Below are 23368 nucleotides of genomic sequence, written 5' to 3'. Positions count from 1 at the left end.
GACTGACTGTATAGTCCCAGGCCACTACACCTGGCTAATTTTTGGATTTCTGGTAAAGACAGGGTTTCGCCATGTTGCCCAGCCTGCTCTCGAACTCTTGGGCTCAAGCGATCTGCTCGCTTTGGCCTCCCAAAGTGTTGGGATGACAGGCCTGAGCTACCTCGACTGGACTTGACAGTCACTTTTTATTTAATTTTTTTTTGAGACAGGGTCTCGCTCTGTGGCCCAGGCTGGTGTGCAGTGGTGTGGTGTGATCTCAGCTGAACGCAACCTCCTTGTCCCGGGCTCAGGCGATCCTCCCACCTTGGCCTCCTGAGTAGCTGGGACTACAGCTGCACACCACCATGCCTGGCTAATTTTTCTGTTTTAAGCAAAGACTTGGTTTCTCCATGTTTTCCAAGCTGGTCTTAAACTCCTGGGCCTACGTGATCTGCCAGCCTTGGCCTCCCAGAGTGCTGGGATTACAGGCATGAGCCACCATGCCTGGCCTATTGACTGTCACTTTTTAAAAGCTCCAGTAGCAAGGATCATGACTTTATTTTTGAAACAACATTCTGCAAAACCAACAAGTGCTTTGCTCAATACATATTTCATGAACTGAATCCTCAAATTTATAGAGCACATATGCTATTGAAATAATTAAATCAGGAAAGTGATTTTTTTTCTCAGGCTGTTTTTGGACATATTAAAATATTAAACTTTTAATAAATTCATTAGTAAAATTTTTAGAACAGCAATACACTGGGAGAATAGCTTAACCCAATCAGAACTTGAAATGGGAGGGCGAAGAAGGTTGGGAAACTTGAAATCATATGAATCAGAGACTATATTGAACACTCACCCTTCCTACCTTTCTTTGAGCTCATTCACTAATCAGTCCTGCAATGCTATTAGTAAGTTCATCAGTAATGGTCACGGGTAGAATATAAGTCTTACTTGAGCCAAATGGATCTTCTTCATTGCTTGGAATCCCCGTACATGTGCCTTTTCAAACCGTTCCATTCTCTCTTGTGCTGCCTGTTTTTGTAGTTCTTCCAATCGTTTAGCTTCCTCTTCAGCAGCCAAACGAGCATCTGGCTAGCAGTCAATCAAAAATTTTAGGCAAAATTTTTTAAGTGTGAGACAAGCAGTAACTAAAAAACAAAACAACCTTAAAATCATGTTTTCTACATATGTAAAATATAAGAAGAGTTATATTTTAAAATGTTCACAATTATCAACAGCATGTATCTATGAAAGGGATCAAATTGTTAGTATAAAGTTTTACGAGTTACTCATTTTAAACCAGATGAGGTTATACTCCTCCAAACACATTTCTTCATCACTTTGTAAGTAAAGAAATCTCTTGCTGGGCGTGGTGGCTCATGCCTGTAATTCCAGCACTTTGGGAGGCCGAGGTGGGTGGATCACCTGAGGTCAGCCTGTCCAACACGGTGAAACTCTGTCTCTACTAAAAATATAAAAATTAGCCAGGCATGGTGGCGGGCACCTATAATCCCAGCTACTCGGGAGGCTGAAGCAGGAAAATCGCTTGAGCCTGGGAGGCAGAGGTTGCAGTAAGCTAAGACTGTGCCACTGCACTCCAGCCTGGGTGACAGAACAAGACTCCATCTCAAAAATAAAAAAAAAAAGGAAACTTCATTAAAATGACAGTTTTGAAAGGTAAATACCCACAAATCTCATTAACATAAATAACACAAAAAAGGGAGGCACAGAGTCTGGATTTACTTTTTTTTTTTTTTTTTGAGACGGAGTCTCGCTCTTTCACCCAGGCTGGAGTGCAGTGGCGCAATCTCGGCTCACTGCAAGCTCCGCCTCCCGGGTTCACGCCATTCTCCTGCCTCAGCCCCTCCGAGTAGCTGGGACTACAGGCGCCCGCCACCACGCCCGGCTAATTTTTTGTATTTTTAGTAGAGACGGGGTTTCACCGTGGTCTCGATCTCCTGACCTCGTGATCCGCCCGCCTCGGCCTCCCAAAGTGCTGGGATTACAAGCGTGAGCCACCGCGCCCGGCCTTTTTTTTTTTTTTTTTTTTTTTTTAAAGAGATGGGGGTCTTGCTATGTTGACCAGGCTGGTCTCAAGCAATCCTCCCATCTCAGCCTCCCAAAGTGCTGAGATTACAGGCGTAAGCTACCATATCCAGCCTGGATTTACTTTTATTATCTGAACATTCACTTTCAAGTATAGGTAAATATTCTAAATGTAACCAGCAGTGAAAGTCTTTTTCTGTCTTTTGTATGTTGAAATTTTGCCAGCCAGTTGAAACAATTAATGATGACCAAGAAAGCTGTTAACTTCAAGTGTAAGATTATTAAAAATTCTCACATGGTGAGATAAATAGGTAGAGAGATTGACGGTTGTTAAATTAACAAAGAGTACACTGGCCAAACAAATTTATCAAAAATATATCCCCTTTGAGCCACTAAATATTCATGCAAAACTAAATAACATCAGGCAAGACAAAAAAGTTAGATTAAATCAAAATTATAATCTGTAGAAGTATTTAGTATATCAATATGTATGATATTAAATAAAATAACCTCTGAGAACAATATTTCAATCCATTTCAGCCATGAGGTTTTCAAGAAAAAAGTTGTTTATGAATTCTTCACATCTCTTGAAGATAAATTAAAAGCAGTATGTCAATTTTGGTAAACCAAAATTTTAAAGAAAGGAAAAATTTCAAAATAGCATACAACATGAAGGATAAATACCAGTCCAGATATAAAAAAGCATATAAAGGATATGAATAAAGGGTTAGAGAAAAAGTTAGGGACTGCAAACGAATTTTGTTCTTATTGATCATACTTCAAAACAAGATTTATAATACAGCTTTAGGAAGACAATCCCCTACAGATTTGTGTCAATGCAATTAAAAACATAACCACAAATCTGGTTGAAATAATGTTAGATTCTATTTTCAGTATGTGAAGATCGAAGATATATGAATGATAAATGCTATTATTAAATACATTTCTGAATCTTGTACATGAGATATTTGGAGAGAAATCTTTTTAGATATAATAGAGCATGGAAAATTGAAGATGAATTTAACTGATTCAGCTTCACTTTTCTGCAGAGATTTCTGGGTCCCACCACAAACGATATAGTTAATCTGACTGAATATTTTCAGAATGCAAAGTTCATTTGAAAAAAATGCTACGTAACTGTCACTGACAAAGAATAGACATGATGAAGCCCATGAATAAGTAATGTAGGACTTTCAAGCATATGATGTTTTGTTCAGTCGTGTGTAGAGGTAGCGAATGAAGCAAAACAAAATGTAGAGAAATTACTGGCTGTAAGTAGGACTACAGCAGGCCACTTTCATAAATCTTCTTCAGCCAAAGATATATATTATGACATATAAGAGATTTTGGAATTACTTTATCAGGATATTAAAAACACACACACAATAGCAGCTCTTATGTGCTAAAAAGGCTGACTGAACAAATGAAAGTAGTTTATTTGCAGAAAGCTGCTAAAGAAAAATATCCAAACATATATGCCAAGAGTGCAAATATTTTTATATGATACCTGCTGTAAAGATCATATTGTTCTCCTCCAGGGAAGATGCTAAAATTATTGTGCATGTGATATAAGTTGAGTGCAGATAAAAATTCAGAGGTAATTTTATCTTGAAAGCCAAGCACATTGGTCATCACATTTTAAATCCAAAGTTTAAGGACAGATTTTTCCTAAAGTGATAGAGTAAAGCAGCAAATAAAAGAAAACATTCGAATAAAAATGTGTTCAGTAATAAAACCATTTCTGAAAATATTCAGAAATCGTATCTTCATTCAGTACACAAAGCTTTAGTTTGTGGGACTACTTTCATAAAACTGTTAGAAACAAAATTTGTTTGTGGTCCCTAACTTTTTTCTAACTCTTTATCATTATAACTACTGATCTAATTTTTAAGTCCAAAAATTGAAAAGGAGGTAGGCCTTCTGGTAACTATCAAAAAAGAAAGCTTATGGATATTAATTTAATACCATCAGCAGCACCCTATGCTGATGGAGTTAGGTAAAAAAAAATTCATCATCAATCTTACTTAAAAGGTAACATCTTTTTAATATCACAAAAATGCAGTAAACAGTAAAGCAGTTAGCAATAAATTGAAGTTATTGTTCCTACATTATAATATCGAAATTGTAATAATACTTTACAATTTTAAATAAATCTCAGATTTACTCTTGCATCATAGAAGTTCATTCTGTGATGATATTCATTTTAGTTCTTAACTGAATATTGCTTTTAATACCTGCTATTAGGCAGTCAACCAAAATATATATTTGTTGCATTCTAAATGCCACAGGAATGCTATAAAATTTATTTTCCTAGTGGCCAAATATATTCAACATGAAAAAAATTAAAACCCCCACTGACACAGAGAAATAGTAATTATAATAACAATATATCATTTGTTACTCTTAAGACTGGCAATAATTTTTAAAACATAATATTTGGTGCAGACAAGGTTATGGTAAGGTGGCCATTCTCCTATGTTGCTGATGCTTTTAAAAAGCAATTTAATGATCTGTATCAAATGTTACACAGTTTGGAGCCAATACTTTCTCTTTCAGGAATTTTATATAATCAGAGATGTGGATAAAAATGTGCAAGATAATGCTTACATTACTTACAGAAGCAAAAAATAAAATAATGGTTAAATAAATGCTACGATGAAATATTAAGTGGCCACTAAAAATCATGTTTTGAAAAGTGTGTATATGTTTATATTTAAATAAATGTTATAATGAATTTATTAAAATATTAACCATATTCCACTTTGGTGACAGAATTGGTGTTTTCCCAGTAGTTTACACTTATGTGTATAGTTCCAAATTTTTCACAAATAGCATGTAATATTTTATGATAAAAAAAGCTTTAAAATCTGCTATTTTAAAATATAACCATTTAAATAGCCAACTAGTTTCTTTAATTCATATTAAACCATCATATGCCTGACATGAAAATTCAAAGCATTTAAAAGGTTTTTGATTATTATTACCAATTGTCCAAGTTTTGAAATCTGGGAACACCATATCTATAGCTAAGATATAATTCAATTCAATGCACACAGAAATAATAAAGCGAGGGCGTGAAGAAACAATAAGTCAATCACCTGTTTTGTGTCTGTCTCTCTGTTCACAAAAGTGTGAAGATGATGGTAGGTAGAACTATTGGTTTTGACTGCAGAAATTCTTTTTACTTCAATGTTCTGGAAAAGAGAACATAAAAAAATAGGTTAAAAGCATTAATTTTCAGTTAAAGCTGAATCCAATGTAAAAAAAGTAATTTTGTATTTTAATGAGTTCTCTGCATCCAAAACATGCTAAAAATCTGCTCATAATGAAATCAAATTTTTAGAGTTAAATTACTTCAAATTTTAATAAAAGTACCAGATTCATCAGTATTTCAAATCATCTTCAAGGTGTCGCTAACTAATCAATGTGTTTTATTCATCTCAATTTTTAAGTTATTTATAGAGAAATTTCATCTTTAAATCTCCTGAATATAGAAGGGTTTACAGGCCATATCAAATGAAATGAAAAGCACTTCATTATATTTATAAGAAAACAACATGCACCATTATGTCCTCTTCCATATCTAATCACAAAAATTCTACTGTAGTTCACATTAGTCTTATTTTCTCAATGTTTAATGACGTATTTTGAGTTTTGGTCCTGAAACACTTGCCAATATATTTAAATTACACTTATTCTAGAACAAAACAACTCTCAGAAGAATGAAAGTAAACTACTTTCCCCCTTCCCTTTCCTGTATTTTGTAGTAAAGGCAGATTCAGTCCATCACAACCTATCATACAGATGTTTAATTAATTAACTAAACTGACAAAGAATATTAAGTGCCTACTATGTGTTAAACATTACACAAGGCACTGTGAACGACAACGAGAAGTAAAATAAAATAATGGCCCCTGGCTTCAAGGAGCTCACAGTAACAGTTTTAACTAGAAGTTCTAACATTCACACATAAATTAAATAATAAACCATGCATTTTACAGATAACATGATGAAAAAAATATCCACAAAGAAATGCTAACACTTCTGCTGGATGTCTTCTGTATTATATCCTAGTGGTGAAAACTTAGCAAAGTCCCTCAACTTTTCTGTCCCTCAGCTTTCTCAAGAAAAGTGGGTTTATAGCTATTGCTATACCATATGATCACTGTGACAATTACTGTAAGAATCAATTAATGTATAAAAAGCACTTTTAATTTTTTTAAGGCCTGTTGACAAGGCCAGAGTACAGTGGCATGACCATAGCTCACTGCAATCCCTGAGCTCAAGTGATCCTTACGCTTCAGCCTACCATAGCTAGGACTACAGGCATGTACCACCATGCCTGGCTAATTCAATGACATCACGAATGCAACACAGGTTGGGAGGGAGAAAAGTTTAAATAAGAATAGGTTGAGAATTAACCAAAGTTTTAGCTATAACATATATGAGTGTGGAATGATGAGGAGGACTCAAGTGAAAAGAAACGATATAAAAGACAAGAAGGGGCTGGGCGCGGTGGCTCATGCCTGTAATCTCAGCACTTTGGGAGGCCGAGGCAGGTGGATCACTTGAGGTAAGGAGTTTGAGACCAGCCTAGCCAACGTGGTAAAACTCCGTTTCTACTAAAAATACAAAAATTAGATGGGTGTGGTAGCACACACCTGTAATCCCTGCTGCTAGGGAGGCTGAGGCAAGATAACTGCTTGAACCTAGGGGTTGGAGGTTGCAATGATGCAAAATGAGCCAAGATTGTGCCATGCACTCCAACCTGGGCGACAGAGCAAGACTCTGTCTCAAAAAGAAAAAAAAAAAGGCCGGGCGCGGTGGCTCACGCTTGTAATCCCAGCACTTTGGGAGGCGGAGGCGGGCGGATCACGAGGTCAGGAGATCGAGACCACGGTGAAACCCCGTCTCTACTAAAAATACAAAAAAATTAGCCAGGCGTGGTGGCGGGCGCCTGTAGTCCCAGCTACTCGGAAAGGCTGAGGCAGAAGAATGGCGTGAACCTGGGAGGCGGAGCTTACAGTGAGCCGAGATTGCGCCACTACACTCCAGCCTGGGCGACAGAGCGAGACTCCCTCTCAAGAAAGAAAAAAAAAAAAAAAAAAAAGAAGGAGGGGATTAAGAAAATCCAAGTAAAAATGTACAGTCTGATGTGAGCAGAATTATCTGAGTAGTTTTTAAGAACTTCTCATGTCTTGGCCCCACACCAAATGAATTAAATCAGAATCCATGGAACAGAGCCCAGTATTAGCATTGTTAAAAAGCTGAGGCCAGGCATTACGGCTCACACCTGTAATCCCAGCACTTTGGGAGGCGGAGGCAGGCAGATCACTTGATGTCAGGAGTTTGAGACCAGCCTAGCCAACATGGAGAAACCCCTTCTCTACTAAAAATAAAAAATTAGCTGGGCATTGTGGCACACACTTGTAATCCCAGCTACTTGGGAGGCTGAAGCAGGAGAATAGCTTGAACCCAGGAGGCAGAGGTTGCAGGGAGCCGAGATCACACCACTGCACTCCAGCCTGGGCGACAGAGTAAGAATCTGTCTCAAAAAATAAAAAAAAGCTGCACAGGTGATAAATGTACAGCCAAAGTTGAGAATTACCTAGACCAGTCAGAAGATAACTAATTGGCAAATACCTGGATATACATCCAGATATGTACAATAGAGGACCTTATTCAGGGTCTTATCATTTAGGTAAAGGATTAAACTGACCACTAATGAAAACATTAACTAGCATACGTATACACATATACATATATATATTTGAGACAGGGTCTTACTATGTTGCCCAGGCTGGTCTTGAACTCCTGGGCTCAAGGAATCCTCCCAACTCAGCCTCCTAAGTAGCTGGGATCAAAGGCAGGTGCCACCACACCCAGCTTTAACTAGTTAATATTAAAGTTCAGTAAGAAACTGAAGTCACAAAACAAAAATTCACAGATGGTAGTACACATTAGAATGCTTCACTCTACAAAGAATCTTAGTAGCCTTTAAATCAATGCCTTGAAAAAATAAACCATAGGCTTCTTGACAAGGAAGAACTCTGAAGAAAACTAGTCTCTAAAATTATGTAATTTGATATACAAATGGGATTCAGCTTACACATTTTAAAGTACCAGTACTTCCAGAGTAAAGACAATTATGTATAGATTGAATTTGGAATCCTCCCAAAATTGGGATAATTTGAGATTTCGATTACTATGAATCCTTATTGATTATAACAGGATTTCCAGTGAATTGCACCTAAGTTTTTAGTGAAATCAGTCCTTAGCCTGGCAGAATTAGGATGATCTGTTAATAATTTAAAATCACTCAATTTACTTCCTGTGTTCTATCTTCCAGCCTTAGTTTTGCTCCACAGTAACTATTTCTAGCCTTATTTACCCAAGTACAGGACAAAACCAGCTTTCTACTCTGGAGTACCTGACACTGGCTCATGCAGCAATGGAAAAGAAGAAAAAAAACACCAGGCACTGTGGCACATGCCTGTAGTCACAGCTACTCAGGAAGCGGAGGCAGGAGGATTGCTTTAGCCCCAGAGGTCAAGGCTGCAGTGAGCTATGATGGTGCTGGTGAAGAGCCACTGCACTCTAGCCTGGGCAACATAGTGAGATCCCGTCTCAAAAAAACAAAAAGGTATAAGCAAGGGAAGAAGTAAAACAAAGCTCATTTTTCTCTTGCATCTGGTATAGATACATGAGAAGTCTTCACAGCATCTCAGGGTTTTCAATACAAACTTCATTCTTTAACAGACCTATGAAAAGATTATGGTTGTTTACATTCCTAGACTTTAATATATAAGTAGTTAACTTGAACAGTTAGCATGAACTCTGAAGAAGTATATTCATGGGAAGCTAAGTGTCACAGTAAAAAGATCATGAGCTTTATAGAATTTGACCTTGACATAAACTCTGGTTGTCGCACTTACCTATTAAAGGACTTTGGTTACGTTACTTAACCTCTGACCTTCAATTTTCTTCATTTGTTACATGGAAATATCTAATATGTGGGACTAATGTGATTAAATTAGATATGAATAAAAAAACCTGACATAACTAAAATCTTAGGTACACAAGAAGTATCAATTCTCTTCACCATGTAAACAGCTCTCTCAAAAAATAATATTTTCTTAAATTAAGGAAAGACCTTGGTTTGAGAAGACTAAACAGTCTAGGTTTATTTCCCCAGGCTTTTCAGCATTTATATTTTTATCTGCTTGGAGAAACAGTGATACAGATGCATCTATATCCTGTTTATGTGACACAATGTTCTTATATGGTGCATTTCCCTGGCCCCCAAATACCCCACAACCTAGCTTTTCCCAAACCAAAATCCTGTCCCTCCCTTCTATGCCATAAATTCACAACCGTCTCAAGACATTCAGAAACACTGCCTTATCCCAAACACCTTTATTGGCTTGGGTAATGTATTTTTCTAAAATAATGCCTTTTAGTGAAACAGGAATATATAATCACCCAGATCTTAGTTTATAAGTACCGTTTCTCCACTAAAAAGAATCAGGGGTCTTTGGAGATACCAGATACAGGACAGAGTAAAATAAGCCTAGGTCATTTGCTGGGCCACAGAGCAAGGAAATGCTCATGGAGTCACGGGGACGCAAGAAACAACTTCAAGTCTCCTGCTGACCAAATTTCAGATATTACGAACATCAGTGAGAAGAAAAAGAATAATGACTATAATTGACTATGTAATATTGAGTAAAAAACCCCCACAAGTTAACAGTGATAGTAACAAAAGAGAAAGGAAAAAAAACCCCATTTACCACCAATGGCATTATTACCCCAACCCTTTACTCCGAAAACTGGCAGAGGGAAAAACAAGGAATATATCCTGTTTTCTTAAAAGGAACTAGGCTGGGTGCAGTGGCTCACATCTGTAATCCTAACACTTTGGGAAGCAGAGGTGGGTGGATCATCTGAGGTCAGGAGTTCGAGACCAGCCTGGCCAACATGGTGAAACCCCGTCTCTACTAAAAACACAAAAATTAGCTGGGCATGGTGGCAGGTGCCTATAATCCCAGCTACCTAGGAGGCTGAGGTGGGAGGATCGCTGGAACCCAGGAGGTGGAGGCTGCAGTGAGCCAAGACTGCACCACTGCACTCCAGCCTGGGTGACAGAGCGAGACTCTGTCTCAAAACAAAAAAAGAACTAAATAGTTCATGCCCACTGATATAATTCATGCTTGTCAAAGCACTTACAGAGTTTTGTTTGCTTTTTATAAATTTTTGACTTTGGCTTGTTATAAATACTAAGAATTAAGACAAAAATAATCAAAAGGCATCATGGATAATATATTGCCTGGCTTTTATCGTGTCACTTTGAACTGAGGGAGTGATTGAAATACAACTTTTCCATCTGAATTTTGTTGGATCAAACGTTATATGGTAGATGGCTCAATGTAAAAGCAGGAAGGCTGACAAACTGAAAGGCCTAAGAAGCGAATATATGGTACTTATGCTTATGCAGAATATACCTGTATGTACAACTATGTATTTGTGTGTTTACTTCTACTTCATTTTTCAGGTAAAAATAACTAGGTAATTTTGACAATCATCCAAATAGCCATTTCAATAACTATAACAAGCTAATGTGGAGAACAAGTATTTTAAAAAATTTCTGCTTTAATTACATTTTTTTTAAATAAGCTTCAAATCACAAAAGCACACATTTTACTCCCATGAAAAATAGATCCTTCTTATTATTTTATAATTTCTTTTCCTCTTTTCTTTTTAAAAATCACACTTGGATACTTTATAATCTTATGCAAATTTATTAACTTAACTGAAACTTATCTGTAAAATGTTGACACTTAAAATAAGCCAAATTCAGAGTGTGGGAAAGTCTAAAGGACAAAGAGTTTAGTTTTTTTCCCCCCAATAAATAAATAAAGGGTATTTTTTTCAAAAGGCAGAATTATTAAAAGTTTTTTCAAAACCAAAACCATTATAGTTTTCCAAACAACAAAATTTTTTTGACATCATTGAGGAAGGCTGAACAAATACTGGGTATTAAATAATATTGGAAACAATATTAGTATTATACTAAGAAAAAAGTCCTTATACATCAGAGATACATACTAAAGTATTTACAGGTGAAATGATATCTAGAATTATTTTAACATACACCAGATATACTCCTGTACAGTTTTTAATTGTACAAGAAAACTTGTACAATTAAGTGATAGTCATTCTGACCTCCACTGAATTATAATAGTAAAGAAGAATTATGACCTAGTTCCTCTTAATACTCAAACTCACCTCAAAAAGAGTTGGAGGAGGAGGTGGCAGACTTGTGATTTTGGCTGATCTCTCTTTTTCCACAAGCAGTGCTTCCTTTCGAGCTTTTATATGCCTTAAGAAACAAGAGATGTGATTAATTAATCTCTCAGTGATAATATTACAGTACAACTCTCAGGGTTAAAAATATGTAAGTCATAGGCTCAAGAAATCCTCTAGTCTGATTCCACAGGCTCAGTAAGCTTTACATGTGTAAAGAATCTATACACATGTTAAGAAAATGTTTACAAATTGAGAGAGGCCTGTCTAAAGACAGAAAGCTCTATGGTGGGGACCAACCCAAGAAACTCATAATGTTTTTTAGAGTGGAAAAAAAAAAAACAGAAATGTTAAAAATGGCTATTGCTAACTAGTAACAGGGCCCTTAATTTTTTACTTTGCTTCACTCATGTTTCCTGTGAATGGCCCTTTAATTTTACAACATGCAAAAAATACTAATGACTTCCAGAGTCTACAACCTTTTTAATGTTCTTAATCACATCAATTTTTATTTCATGTTTACATCAGAAACAGACATTGGTTGACATGCATTCTGAACTAGCCATACATTTTTTCAGAAACTTAGTAACTGCTGCTAAACTCAACTCAAACTACAACTAGAAAAGAAAGCTCATTAGTTACTATGTTCACCTAAGCAAATCACTCCGTCCCCAACATTATTTTTAAATCAAGTTTAACAAATGCAATGAATATGCTACTATGATGTTTATTTAATATTTGCTTACACAGTATCCTATGTATCCTCTACTTTCAACCATGTTAGTTTCAGTTGAGATTATAGTAAAAATTATTACTTTACCAGGTTTTTTGTTTCATTAATATTTCTTTTTGATTTTTCTGTACTTGCAGGGCTTCCTTATGCCTCAAATCTGCTTTTCTTTTCCTTTCTGCTGCCTGCTGTGCCAAAGCATCCAAATCAGGTTCCTAAAAATATACATTACTTAAAATGTCGTGTTAAACAAGAATAAGAGAAATGTATCTCATATGACATCAGAAGTGATTTATCAATTTTGTCATCTTCTTTCTACATACTATAGCAGTGTTTCCCAGAGCATGATAACAGCACCACTGATGATATGCCATATTAGGTGGGATAAACACAAACATTTTAACGTAAAGTTAATGCAATCAATTAACATGTTATTACAAAAATATAAATAGGATATTTCTTCAGGATATTGAACTACTTAGGACATGGTTAAAGTAAGTAATAAAAGAGTCCATCTAAATTAAAATGTCAAATATATAGTGATATGGGTAGTTTCCCAGTCAGGGCAAAAATTGTGAACATGGTATTCAAATAACAGAGGTTTGGGAAACATTGCATTAAGGCACAAAGTTAATGTGGCACACATAAAACCACAAAAATCGGAGTCAGAACTGACGGCTATTACTAAAAACACAGACTAAAACCACGGACCATGAAACAGATTGCCATAGTCTTTAAGATATTTTCTTTCTCACTAGTTGTTATCAAAGATTTACCTGCTTTGTAACTAGCTTGTTTATTGTATGTGACTGATTCTGGGACTGCAGTATTTCCACATCATAAATCACAATAAATCAAAATAATGGGGCAGACTTACCACGATTTTCTGAAAGTCATCAAAAAATGTTTGTTATTTGTAAATGAAATCCAAATGTATATACATTCAAACCAAATGTTTAAGGGAAATACACTGAAATGAGAAATCTGAATTCGCCACACCAAATCTGTCTAAAATGCCTGAGATGGACAACAACTTCTGATTCAGAAGATTATTATTTCCCCAGATAGAGGAGTACTGGAAGAGAATAATGCTAATTTGAATATCATAGGAAGACCAATTTTATTTGACATGGATTTTACTTGAAATAACTCTTAGTAAGAAATGAGCCTATTATTCACAAATTACATTAAATTTATAAAAAAGTTCAAGCTGCCCCAAAGAAATTCAATGCATGAAAATGTTATCAGAAAAGCATTCAACAACTATAATTTACTTTTTACTAATATTACTGCCACAACTGGGTAGTCAAGTAAGATCTCACTCACATTTTCTTTGGCCTGTCGATGTCCCTCTCCCATACTTCTTAAACTTGCCAAATACAGTTTTTCCAAGTTCTGTATTTTCTGAGTTTGTGATTCTTCCCATTCTGCCCTTAGCTCTTCTGCCAAACGTGTAAATTGTTGATTCCTCCTCTGTTTTATGTCTTCTCTTATCTGTAAGGCGATATCTCTTTCTTGTTCTCGAACCTAAAGAATGCATATTTAACAGGTTATATGAAAGGAGGTTTCCTTAAACTTTTTTGAAAAGCTATTTGGAAACAGGAACTCAAATGAATTCTCTTAAGTCTGTCAACTCTCTCTGATACTCATCTTTATTAGATAAGGACTATTTAAAGCAGAAAATCTGAGTGAATGTACAAAAAGTAAAAATCTCAAGACTATATCTAATGTCTCCGAACTGATAGCTTTTATTCAGCGCCCACTCCCAAAAGGACGGCCATTATCACTCTTATAACCTATAAAAGCTAAAGCAATAAATATGATGCAACAAAATCTATAGCCCAGAGTATAGACAGAGCCAGATGAGAACTCCATTTCTGTTGTACATCATTTCTGATTCTAGACAGAATGGTGCCTGAAACATACTTCACAAAGACTTACTTTAAAAACACTTCTAGAAAAAGGTTATCTACAATTTCCTGATAAATTTGTTTCAGCAGCTAATAATCTTTCCAATTAGCATTCTTCAAAGTCATCTAAGCTTCCTGTTACCAATTACAGACCATTTTTTAAAAAGATAAAGAGCTATTTTCAGTATTTGAGTCAAATAATACCTATCTTCCAACTCTTTTACAATCTACTTACCATCTCAGCCTATTTTTCAAGTGTTCCAATTAATACCGAAGAATCAGGGCTCTTGTATACCCAGAAGGTTTTTAAATACAACATTTAGAACATTCTAATGTAAAAGAATACAAGTAATTTGAGGAAGAAAGGAATTTAAAACTTTATTACAAATAAGTCATACCTGTAGCAATCTTAGTTTTCGCCTTCTTTCATAATCTTCCTTCAAAATGAAGGCTTCCTCATTAGGACTCAATCTCAGCTTGTGAGCATTCACTTTTCTTTTCATTTCTGTGTACTTTATGTATGACAGTTCTGAATTCAAAAAGGAAAATGTCTATAAAAATAATGTAACATTAAAATAGGGCAGCAAAGATCAGAATAATTTTGTTTGTTTGTTTTGAGACAGTCTTGCTGTCACCCAGGCTGGAGTGCAGTGGCGCAATCTCAGCTTACTGTAACCTCCGCTTCCCGTGTTCAAGCGATTCTCATGCCTCAGCCTCCAGGGTAGCTGGGATTACAGGTGCACGCCACCACGCCCGGCTAACTTTTGTATTTTTAGTAGAGATGGGGTTTCACCATGTTGGCCAGGCTGGTCTCGAACTCCTGGCCTCAAGTGATCCACCTGCTTCAGCTTTCCAAAGTGCTGGGATTACAGGCATGAGCCACCACGCCTGGTCAGAATAATTTTTAAAATTCGTGTTAATACTTTTGATATTTAAAGGGTTATATACGTGCAAGGAAAAATTGAGTAAACAAAGTCCAACTTATTAGCAATTATAAATTCACACTTAGATCAGTGATACTCAGAAGGGTGGGAAAGTGGAAATGAAGACTGAATCAGAATTACTCAGAAAAGTTTTCTTCCATCTATAGCAGATTGTCTACCTCGAGTATCTGGACCTGACTTATTCCTGGTTAGCATTTCCAGAGTTTACTGAGCTTAAATGTGAAAAAGCACAAAGACCTAAAAAGATGTTAGAATAGCATAAATGTTTTCAAAACTATAATCTGACACTTTAGAACTTTCATAACTTGTTCATAACTAGCAAGGCTGCTGTAATTTCAAGGGTTCCTTGTTCCTAGATTCAACTCCCAGGCTACTGTATATAACTTGACCACCAAGTGTCATTGTTACCTCATGAAATCACATCAATCCCATGTTCTATACTCTAGAGTAAACAATTCTTCAATAATTATAGTGACGCAATTTTTACATGAATGACCTGCTCGGCTGTATCAAGTGTTTAGGTTTCCAGATCTATTCTTCTTTTTTTTTTTTTGAGACAGAGTCTCGTTCTGTCGCCCAGGTTGGAGTGCAATGACACGATCTCGGCTTACCGCAACCTCCGTCTCCTGAGTTCAAGTGATTCTCCTGCCTCAGCCTCCTGAGTAGCTGGGATTACACGCATTCGCCATCACACCCGGCTAATTTTTGTATTTTTAGTAGAGACAGGGGTTCACCATGTTGGCCAGACTGGCCTCGAACTCCTGACCTCAAGTGATCCGCCTGCCTCGTCCTCTCCAATTGCTGGGATTACAGGTGTGAGCCACCACGCCCGGCCCAGATCTATTCTTCTGTTGCTACTGTTCACACTGTATTCTCTCTCTCCTCCCTAGATTATAACATGCTCCTACTTGGGGGAACGAGGCAGAAAGAAATGGAATAAATATAAGAATCTATAGTTCTATAATTTAAATACCCTCTTCAGGTAATTCTGATATTAACTGGCTCCCATTACTGCCATTTCCAAAAGATTAGACACTTTACATCAGTACGCGACCATTTTATCTGAGACAAGTCAACATTTCTCAGGTCTCCCTCACAATGACCAGGCAGGCAATCTCAGTTACTGAATATTTACATCTTTCTGAAGCTGGCTTAAGCCCTCCTTCCTCTACGAAGCTGTCCTCTGATAATTCCTGTTCCAATTTCCCACTCCTGATTTGCCCAACTCTAATACATTATTACCTATACATTCAGATGGGGACTAATTTTATGTTGTCTTGGTATTACCTCCTGTAGTTTTTCATCAATTACAGTTTGCTCTTTCTAGTTAGATTCCTAACAATTAAAGGACAGTGGCTATGGGTTTTTTAATAAAAATTTTAATATTCAATTAAATTTAGTAAATAACTACCAGGTAATATTTCACATACTATGGATGGACAATGTTTTCAACCAGGTGTAAACACAATAGGGGCTAGGAGACTGTGGTATTACCTAACAGGGACTAATACCTTTCCAGTGACTTCTCCATCAGAATGTAAGCTCATCAGGGCAGAATGGACTTATTCGCCATTTTATGTCCATAGCCTGAAAACAGTGTCTCGCTCATAGGTAGTTACTTCAGTAAGTGTGTTGACTGAATGAATGACTCAATGAGTTAATTCATGTAAAGTGCTACAGAGCTATACGCAATCATCACTACCTTCAATAAGACTCTAATGCCAAAAAGGAGTAACTGCTTGCATTAAAAAATCTTTTAATGCATCCTACTCATCTAATATTCACACGGCTTTGGTAAGGGTAACTAAAGTACTGATTATATTTTTCATGCTATACATGAAGAAACAAGGCCTCTTGGGTTAAAGGACTTTCCCTGAGTGACAACATCTAGTGGCGGAGGCAAGGGAAGAATCTGGTTTCCTTATTCCAAATGGCTCCTAACTTTCCAACACACAAAAACATGTGGAGTGGCGAAAATTTTATTTAAGCTGTTATTTTTTGAGAGTGAGAATTTAAAAAACAGAAAAGAATTTAACAAAGAAGAAAAAAGATTAATCTTCACAATGTATCTTTATTATTTTGTCTGAAGGTCTAAGAATTCACTCATATTTAAATAATTAAGACTAATTCCTGAGGAATCTCATAGACATAATATCACTGAATTTTTAAAAAGCCAGACACAAAAGAGTACAATAAAATTGATTTATATAAAGTTCAAAAACAAGCAGTACTAATCCATGAGAGGTAAAAATAAAGTTACCTTACTGGAGGTTACTGACTCAGAGATGGCACAAAGAAGTTTGCTGGGGTACTGAAAATATTCGGTATTTTGATCTGTATGATGGTTTACACAGGTGTATACATATGTAAAAACTCCTCAAATGGTATACCTAGATTTGTGTTTTATTCTTATACTTTAAGGGGAAAAAAACCCTTATATCTTTAAGGGAAAAAAATCTAATATTTCAGATTTTAAGTATCTATTACTTCATCTCAGAGGATTATCGAAAAACACATATACATTATTTTTAAGCTCCTAAAATGTGATAGAATAACTGTTTCTTCTTGTGTATAATTTTTAAATTTTTTAAACTTTTTATTTGGAAATTTCAGGCTTAGAATTCCCATTTGCCCTTTCCCCACCTTCTCCAAATGTCAACGTCTTGTGCATAACCACGGTACAATGATGAAAATCTGAATATTAACACTGGCACAATATTTTTTACTAATCTACAGGCAGTATTCAATTTTTGTCAATTATCACACTAATGTCTATTTTCTGGACCAGACGCCAATCCAAGGATATAACACATTGCATTTGCTGCTGTGTAACTGTGGGTCATCTAAAAAGCAGATGCTAAGATGGGAGTAAACCTGCAAATATATTATTAGGAGAAATGCGTGTGTGAGGGAAAATGGGAGGGAGCTGATAAAAGTTACAAGCACCTCAGACTTCAATGTAAGTCTGACATTGAATGGAGGGAAGTAACAATGGGTAGACCCCTCTTAGACAGCCATGCAGTGTAAGAAATGTTCAGCAAGACCTGTGGGGAGATTCTCAGGAACAGGCCTGCCACTGTCAGTGGCTAGGAGCAGCCCATGGGAAGCATGGCCTCAGTGCAAATGGAGATTTCAGAACGCAGATTAAGATATGTGAGTTACATTCTCATAATGCCAAAGTTGTCATGTCTCCCTTAATCTGGGACGGTTTCTCAGTCTGTCTTTTCAAGACCCTGTCATTTTCGAAAATACTGGCCAAGTACTTTGTTGAATGTCCCTCCATTTAGATTTGTCTAAACTTATGTGATCAAACTGAGGTTATGTATTTTTGGCAAGAACACCACAGAATTGATTAGGCACCTTTCTCAGTGCATTGTTATCAAGAGGTAAATGATGCTGAATTTTGGTCACTTGGTTAAGATGATGTCCACCAGGTTTCTCCTCTATAGTTACTACTTTTCCTTTATAAATATCTCATGAAGACAGAGTGGAGGCTACAGAAATATGCTTTTCATCATACTTTTGCCCATTGACTTTAGTATCCATTGATGACTGTTGTCTGAAACAACTACTGTGGTGTTTACCAAACAGTATTTTCTATTTCCATTATTCCTTCTACAATTATCAATCGGAGTCCTGCTGTAAGGAAGTTTTCCCTGCTGCCCCATTTATTTGTTTATTAATTATTTATTCTTAGTAATATGGATTTTTAAATTCTACATTTTATTACTATCCAGTATTGGAGATGATACTACTTATCTTGCAAGATTTCATCCTGAGGATTAAATGGCTCCTGGTACATAGTAATCACAAAATTAACACTAAACTTGGAAGATTTGGGTTCAAGACCCAACTGCCACTTATTAGCAGGAAGATACTGGCCAAGTCATTTAAGTCACTTTGGTCTCGTTTTCTTAAACTGTATAAAGGCAATAATAATCTCTACCCCAAAAGATTTGTTCTGACGACTATGTGACTTAGCGTGAAGTCTTCAAATGCACTCTTAAGTATTAAGGACTCAAAAGTTCACCATTGCTTTAAAAGCTGAGTTTGTGACAGGATTGAATAACTGTGAGATTAAGGTGGCAGACACCAAAAGAGAGCGTGCTCTTTGTATGAAACGATTCCAGGTAAGGCTCTTTTAACAGCTACCAGGTGGCAGGCCATGTCCGCGGCAGCTCTGGGCAGCGCCCCTCCCCCGGCACGGAAGCTCCGGGACAGGGGAGGCTGCGGGGGAAGCTCGCGCGACCCGACCCCAGGAGAGGGCGCAAAGCCTCTCGCACTGAGCTGCCGGGTCTGGGTCTGGTCCGGACACTCCTTACAGCCGCCGGCCCGACCGCGGGCAGGGCCCACGGCCTGCGGAGCCTGAGAAACGCGGGCCGTACCTGCGTTCGCAACTAGGCGCCTTCCTACGATCCCTTTCCTTCGGAGTACAATTTCAGCTCTTGGGCTTCGGGGAGTCATGCTCCTACGGGGCGACTGGGAAGCCAGTGCGTCCATCACTCACCTGAGAACCTGGAGCCTGGACACAGTAGCCGCAGCTCAGAGTAAGTCGACCTGGTAAGCTCCTGCCCATCAGCTGCCCAGCAGCCGTTTCTGCGCCTGCGGGAAAGCCATCGCCGAGCCGCCGTCACTTCCGTCATTCAAACCGCCCGCCAATGGCGGGACCAAACCGCGGGAATAGGCCCGGTCCCGCCTTCCTCGGGGGCCGCCGGGAAGGCCGCGCTGTGTTAAAACCCCGCGCCCCGCGCACGCGCACAGGCACGCGCCAGCCCCAGCCTGCGTAGGGGCCCATTATTTGTCACACCTTGTCAGGCTTTGACCTTTAACCTTATGGGCCGCGCTCGGAGCCTCGCGCCTGTAATCCCAGCACTTTGGGAGGCCGAGGCGGGGGGATCACTTGAGCCCAAGAGTTCGAGGTTATGAGTTCAAGACCAAGTCCTTTTAAAAACATGGTAAAACCTCATCTTTACAAAAAATACAACAACAACAACAACAAAAATTAGCCGTGCGTGGTGGTGGGCGCCTGTAATCCCAGCTACTCGGGAGGCTGAGGCAGGAGAATCGCTTGAACTGAGGAGGCGGAGGTTGCAGTGAGCCGAGATCTCGCCAATACTGCACTCCAGCCTGGGCGACAGAGCCAAAGCCTGTCTAAAAAAAAAAAAAAAAAAAAAAGATTGCAGAGCCATGAGGGTGACTTTTGTTTTAAGGCCCCATCATGAACATATCTTGGGATATGCATCCTTTTCTGTACTGACTACGGAATTCATTGGTACTATTATGCGCAGTTAATATCTTATAGCTTTCATTTAAGGCCTCCAGCTCATAACAACAATGAGCCGTATGTTACCCTGTGTCTCCAGAGGTCCAATGCACGGAGAGCACCTCACGGATTTATCTGCTGTAAATAACCAATAGTCAGGCGGTGAGCACAGGTTAATACTTATTGAGTATCTGTTATGTGCCGAGTACATTATGTTAGGTGCAGGGGAGACAAGGGTGAATGGATTATGATGCCTGTATTAGATTTTGCAGTCTGGGTCATGGGGGTTAAAAATATCAGGAATCAAAGGATTAAAAATGGGGGGTAGGGATGGGAAGTTGCTGACCCGATCAGATCTGGCTGCACTGTGGAGAAAAGGTCAGAGAGAGTGAAGACAGAAGGCCGGATACTACTGCAGGAAGTGAAAGATAATAGCCATGAGAATGGAGAGAAGTGGGTAGATTGAATAGGAAACCAAACATCAGGAATTGGTGGTTGCCTGGTTATGGGAGGCAAAAGAGGAGAAAACAAGGGTGATGCCCAGGTCCCAGATACCTAACACTTGGGTAGATAGTGATAACATTCTCCTGGAACACACAGGAAGAGAACCAGGAGGTAGAAGTAATGAGCTAAGCTTTGAATATTTTGAATTTGAGCTGTTTATGAGATATCTAGACAAAGGGATGCATTTCAGAAATTTAGGACACAAAATTAGCAGTACTTGACAAACAATTGCTTGTGAGATTGAGAGAAAAGGGAAAGTGAAGTTAATTTCATAGGCCACTAGCTTGGGTAGCAGTGTTGATTCTTGATTGTAAAGGGAGAAATCAAAGATGGGAGTTAAGTGGGCAAGGTGATGAGCCAAGCTCTGTGTATATTGAACTTCATGTGCCTGTAGAACATCCAGTGATGTACTATAAGCAGATGAATACATTGGTAGATAGCCCACAGAAAGAACTAGGCTAAGCATAAAGGGATTTCCTTGTTATATGAGTAATAACAAAAGCCAGCGGAATGGATGAGATCACTTAGGGAGAATTTGCAGACTGAGAAGAGCAATGAGCAAAGAACCAAACTCCGAGGAACACCAAAACTTAAAGGGATGGAGTTGGAGGAAGGAACTGTCAAGTACAGAAAGAGTGTGATTCCACCTCAGATTTACAGATCAGGATACTGAGTTACAGAGAGGTTTAGCAACTTGGCCAAGGGCACATTGAAGTCAAGGGTGAACCAGGACTAGAATTCACGTTTCCCTCCCAAATATTACGGTTCAACTCAGCCTGTCTCCCCATTTCCTGTCACATTTATCTTGAAGAATAATTGTATTCATTTTAAACATTTTTCAGCATCCTCCATACAGATGCAGAGATACTCTTCCATACCCAATAAAACATGTGCATATTATTTCATGCCTTGGGCTAGGTTTAGTACCTGGACATGGGTTCCTGCACATGCTGTCCCATGGCACTTAGGAATTCTTGTTGAAATGAGCTGTTTATAGGGCTCTCTATTGATTACATTCTAAGTTCCTGGAGAACCAGGAGTGCACTTTGTTCAGTTGCCTGTCATAAATGAACAAAGCTGAATAAATGAACAAATTATATGCTTCACTTCCTCAACCTGCATCCTGAGTAGAAATTCTACACTTGGAGATTTTGAATCGAGGCTTGTTCTGTTTTTAATAGAAGACCGTGAGGAATCAAAGCCCAAGTGGGCTTAGAGTGAGAGCATCTGGCTTAGCATTACTACAGATACTTTCTAGCCATGGGACCTCGATCAGTTGCTGCCAACCAAACCACCCTGGAATGTCCAATATGGGTCACTTACTATGGCTGGCAGCTGATGTTGGCTGGCAGCTGAGAGCTCACCTGGAACTGCTGACTGGAGTGTCCACTCATGACCAGTCCATGTAGATTGGACATCTCACTCCATTGTGGCTGGTTTGGAGAGGGAGCATCTTAAGAGCGAGCATTCACAGAGAAAGAAAGTGGAAGCTGCAAGTCCTTTAAAAGGTGAGGCAGAGAACGAGTTGTAGTAAGTTGTACCACGTTTTATTGGTTAAGTAACATGGAGCCAGCCCAGATTCAAGTGAAAGGGAAATGAACTCCATCTCTCAATGGAGGCAGTAACAAAGAATTTGTAGCCATCTTAATCCACCACTATTTCTTAGTAATACTTCATCTCCCCTCTCTATAGGATGGTTGTGAGACTCAAAAGGCATGAATCATGTGAGAGCACTTTGTATACTCTAGAGGGGTATACACATACTAGGTAGTTTTGCAGTTATTTTATTTTTTTTTCTGTCCAGCACCTTTCTCTCCTCCTCTGGTACAGACCCAGACCTCTAGGCCACAGGGGTAGGCCTGTGACCCAGACTGGACAAATCACAGTTCTTGTTTCCATTGCCATTGTGACCAACCGAGGTATGGGTATATGACCTAATTGGGGCAATCAGAGTCTTTCACAGGAATTGGCACTGGAGACAGCAGAAACAAATATTTTCCACTCTGGGCTCATGTTAGGATGTAAACCTGGAGCTTTCCCAGGTGGTCCCCCACAAGCTGGTCTGAAAGAATGAGTGTGACAGCAAGGAGCGCAGAGACAGAATTCGGATAGTGTTCAAGTCCCTGGATCTAGCCATACCTGAGGTCAATATGCCTGCCTATTCTGCAGCAAACTGGTAGTAGCCATTCAATATTTTACTGAAGCTGCTTTGAATGGGAATTTCTATTTTTTTGCAAATTAAAAAGGGCTGTAGATTTTGATTTAAATTCTCATAGACAAATCTGGATGTCTTGGGAGATAGTATAGAATAATGTTTAAGATCTTAGCTGAGCGCAGTGGCTCACACCTATAATCCCAGCACTTTAGAAGGCTGAGGCAGGAGGATTGCTTGAGCCCAGGAGTTTGAGACCAACCTGGGAAACATAGGGAGACTCAATCTCTACAAAAATATTTAAAAATTAGCCAGGTATGGTGGTGTGCACCTGTAGTCCTAGCTACTTGGGAGACTGAGGTGGGAGGATAGCTTGAGCCCAGGAGGTCAAGGCTGCAGTGAGCTATGATTGTGCCACTGCAGTAAGTAAAGTTTGGGCAACTGAGTGAGACCCTGTCTGAAAAATAAAAATGTTACATAGATTTCTTCCAATTGGATTTAAACTTCTGGCTAACTCTGTGACTTTGAGCT

At 38.3% G+C, this 23368-nt stretch overlaps 1 protein-coding gene across 7 annotated transcripts in view; it reads right to left on the bottom strand.

Moving 5' to 3' along the window:
• CEP295 (centrosomal protein 295) overlaps positions 1-19673 on the bottom strand; it is a 69574-nt gene extending 49901 nt beyond the window's left edge. For 6 of the 7 annotated variants that reach the window (XM_055283263.2, XM_055283267.2, XM_055283264.2 and 3 more), the window contains exons 1-7: positions 19426-19673; positions 14373-14503; positions 13391-13591; positions 12155-12279; positions 11317-11410; positions 5130-5225; positions 937-1077 (exon numbers count right to left, since the gene is read on the bottom strand). In XM_055283263.2, the coding sequence (XP_055139238.2) occupies positions 937-1077; positions 5130-5225; positions 11317-11410; positions 12155-12279; positions 13391-13591; positions 14373-14503; positions 19426-19561 (924 nt within the window). In that variant the 5' untranslated portion in view covers positions 19562-19673. Of the gene's footprint in view, positions 1-936; positions 1078-3538; positions 3672-5129; positions 5226-11316; positions 11411-12154; positions 12280-13390; positions 13592-14372; positions 14504-19425 lie in introns of those variants that run through there. The other variant, XM_055283268.2, reaches the window with a different exon arrangement.
• Positions 19674-23368: the final 3695 nt, after the last annotated feature.

This window comes from Symphalangus syndactylus, chromosome 6, assembly GCF_028878055.3.
Source record: "Symphalangus syndactylus isolate Jambi chromosome 6, NHGRI_mSymSyn1-v2.1_pri, whole genome shotgun sequence".
In the NCBI taxonomy this organism is placed as follows: Eukaryota; Metazoa; Chordata; class Mammalia; order Primates; family Hylobatidae; genus Symphalangus; species Symphalangus syndactylus.
Note: the sequence above shows the minus strand (reverse complement) of the source record. Positions and strands in the feature narration are given on the sequence as shown.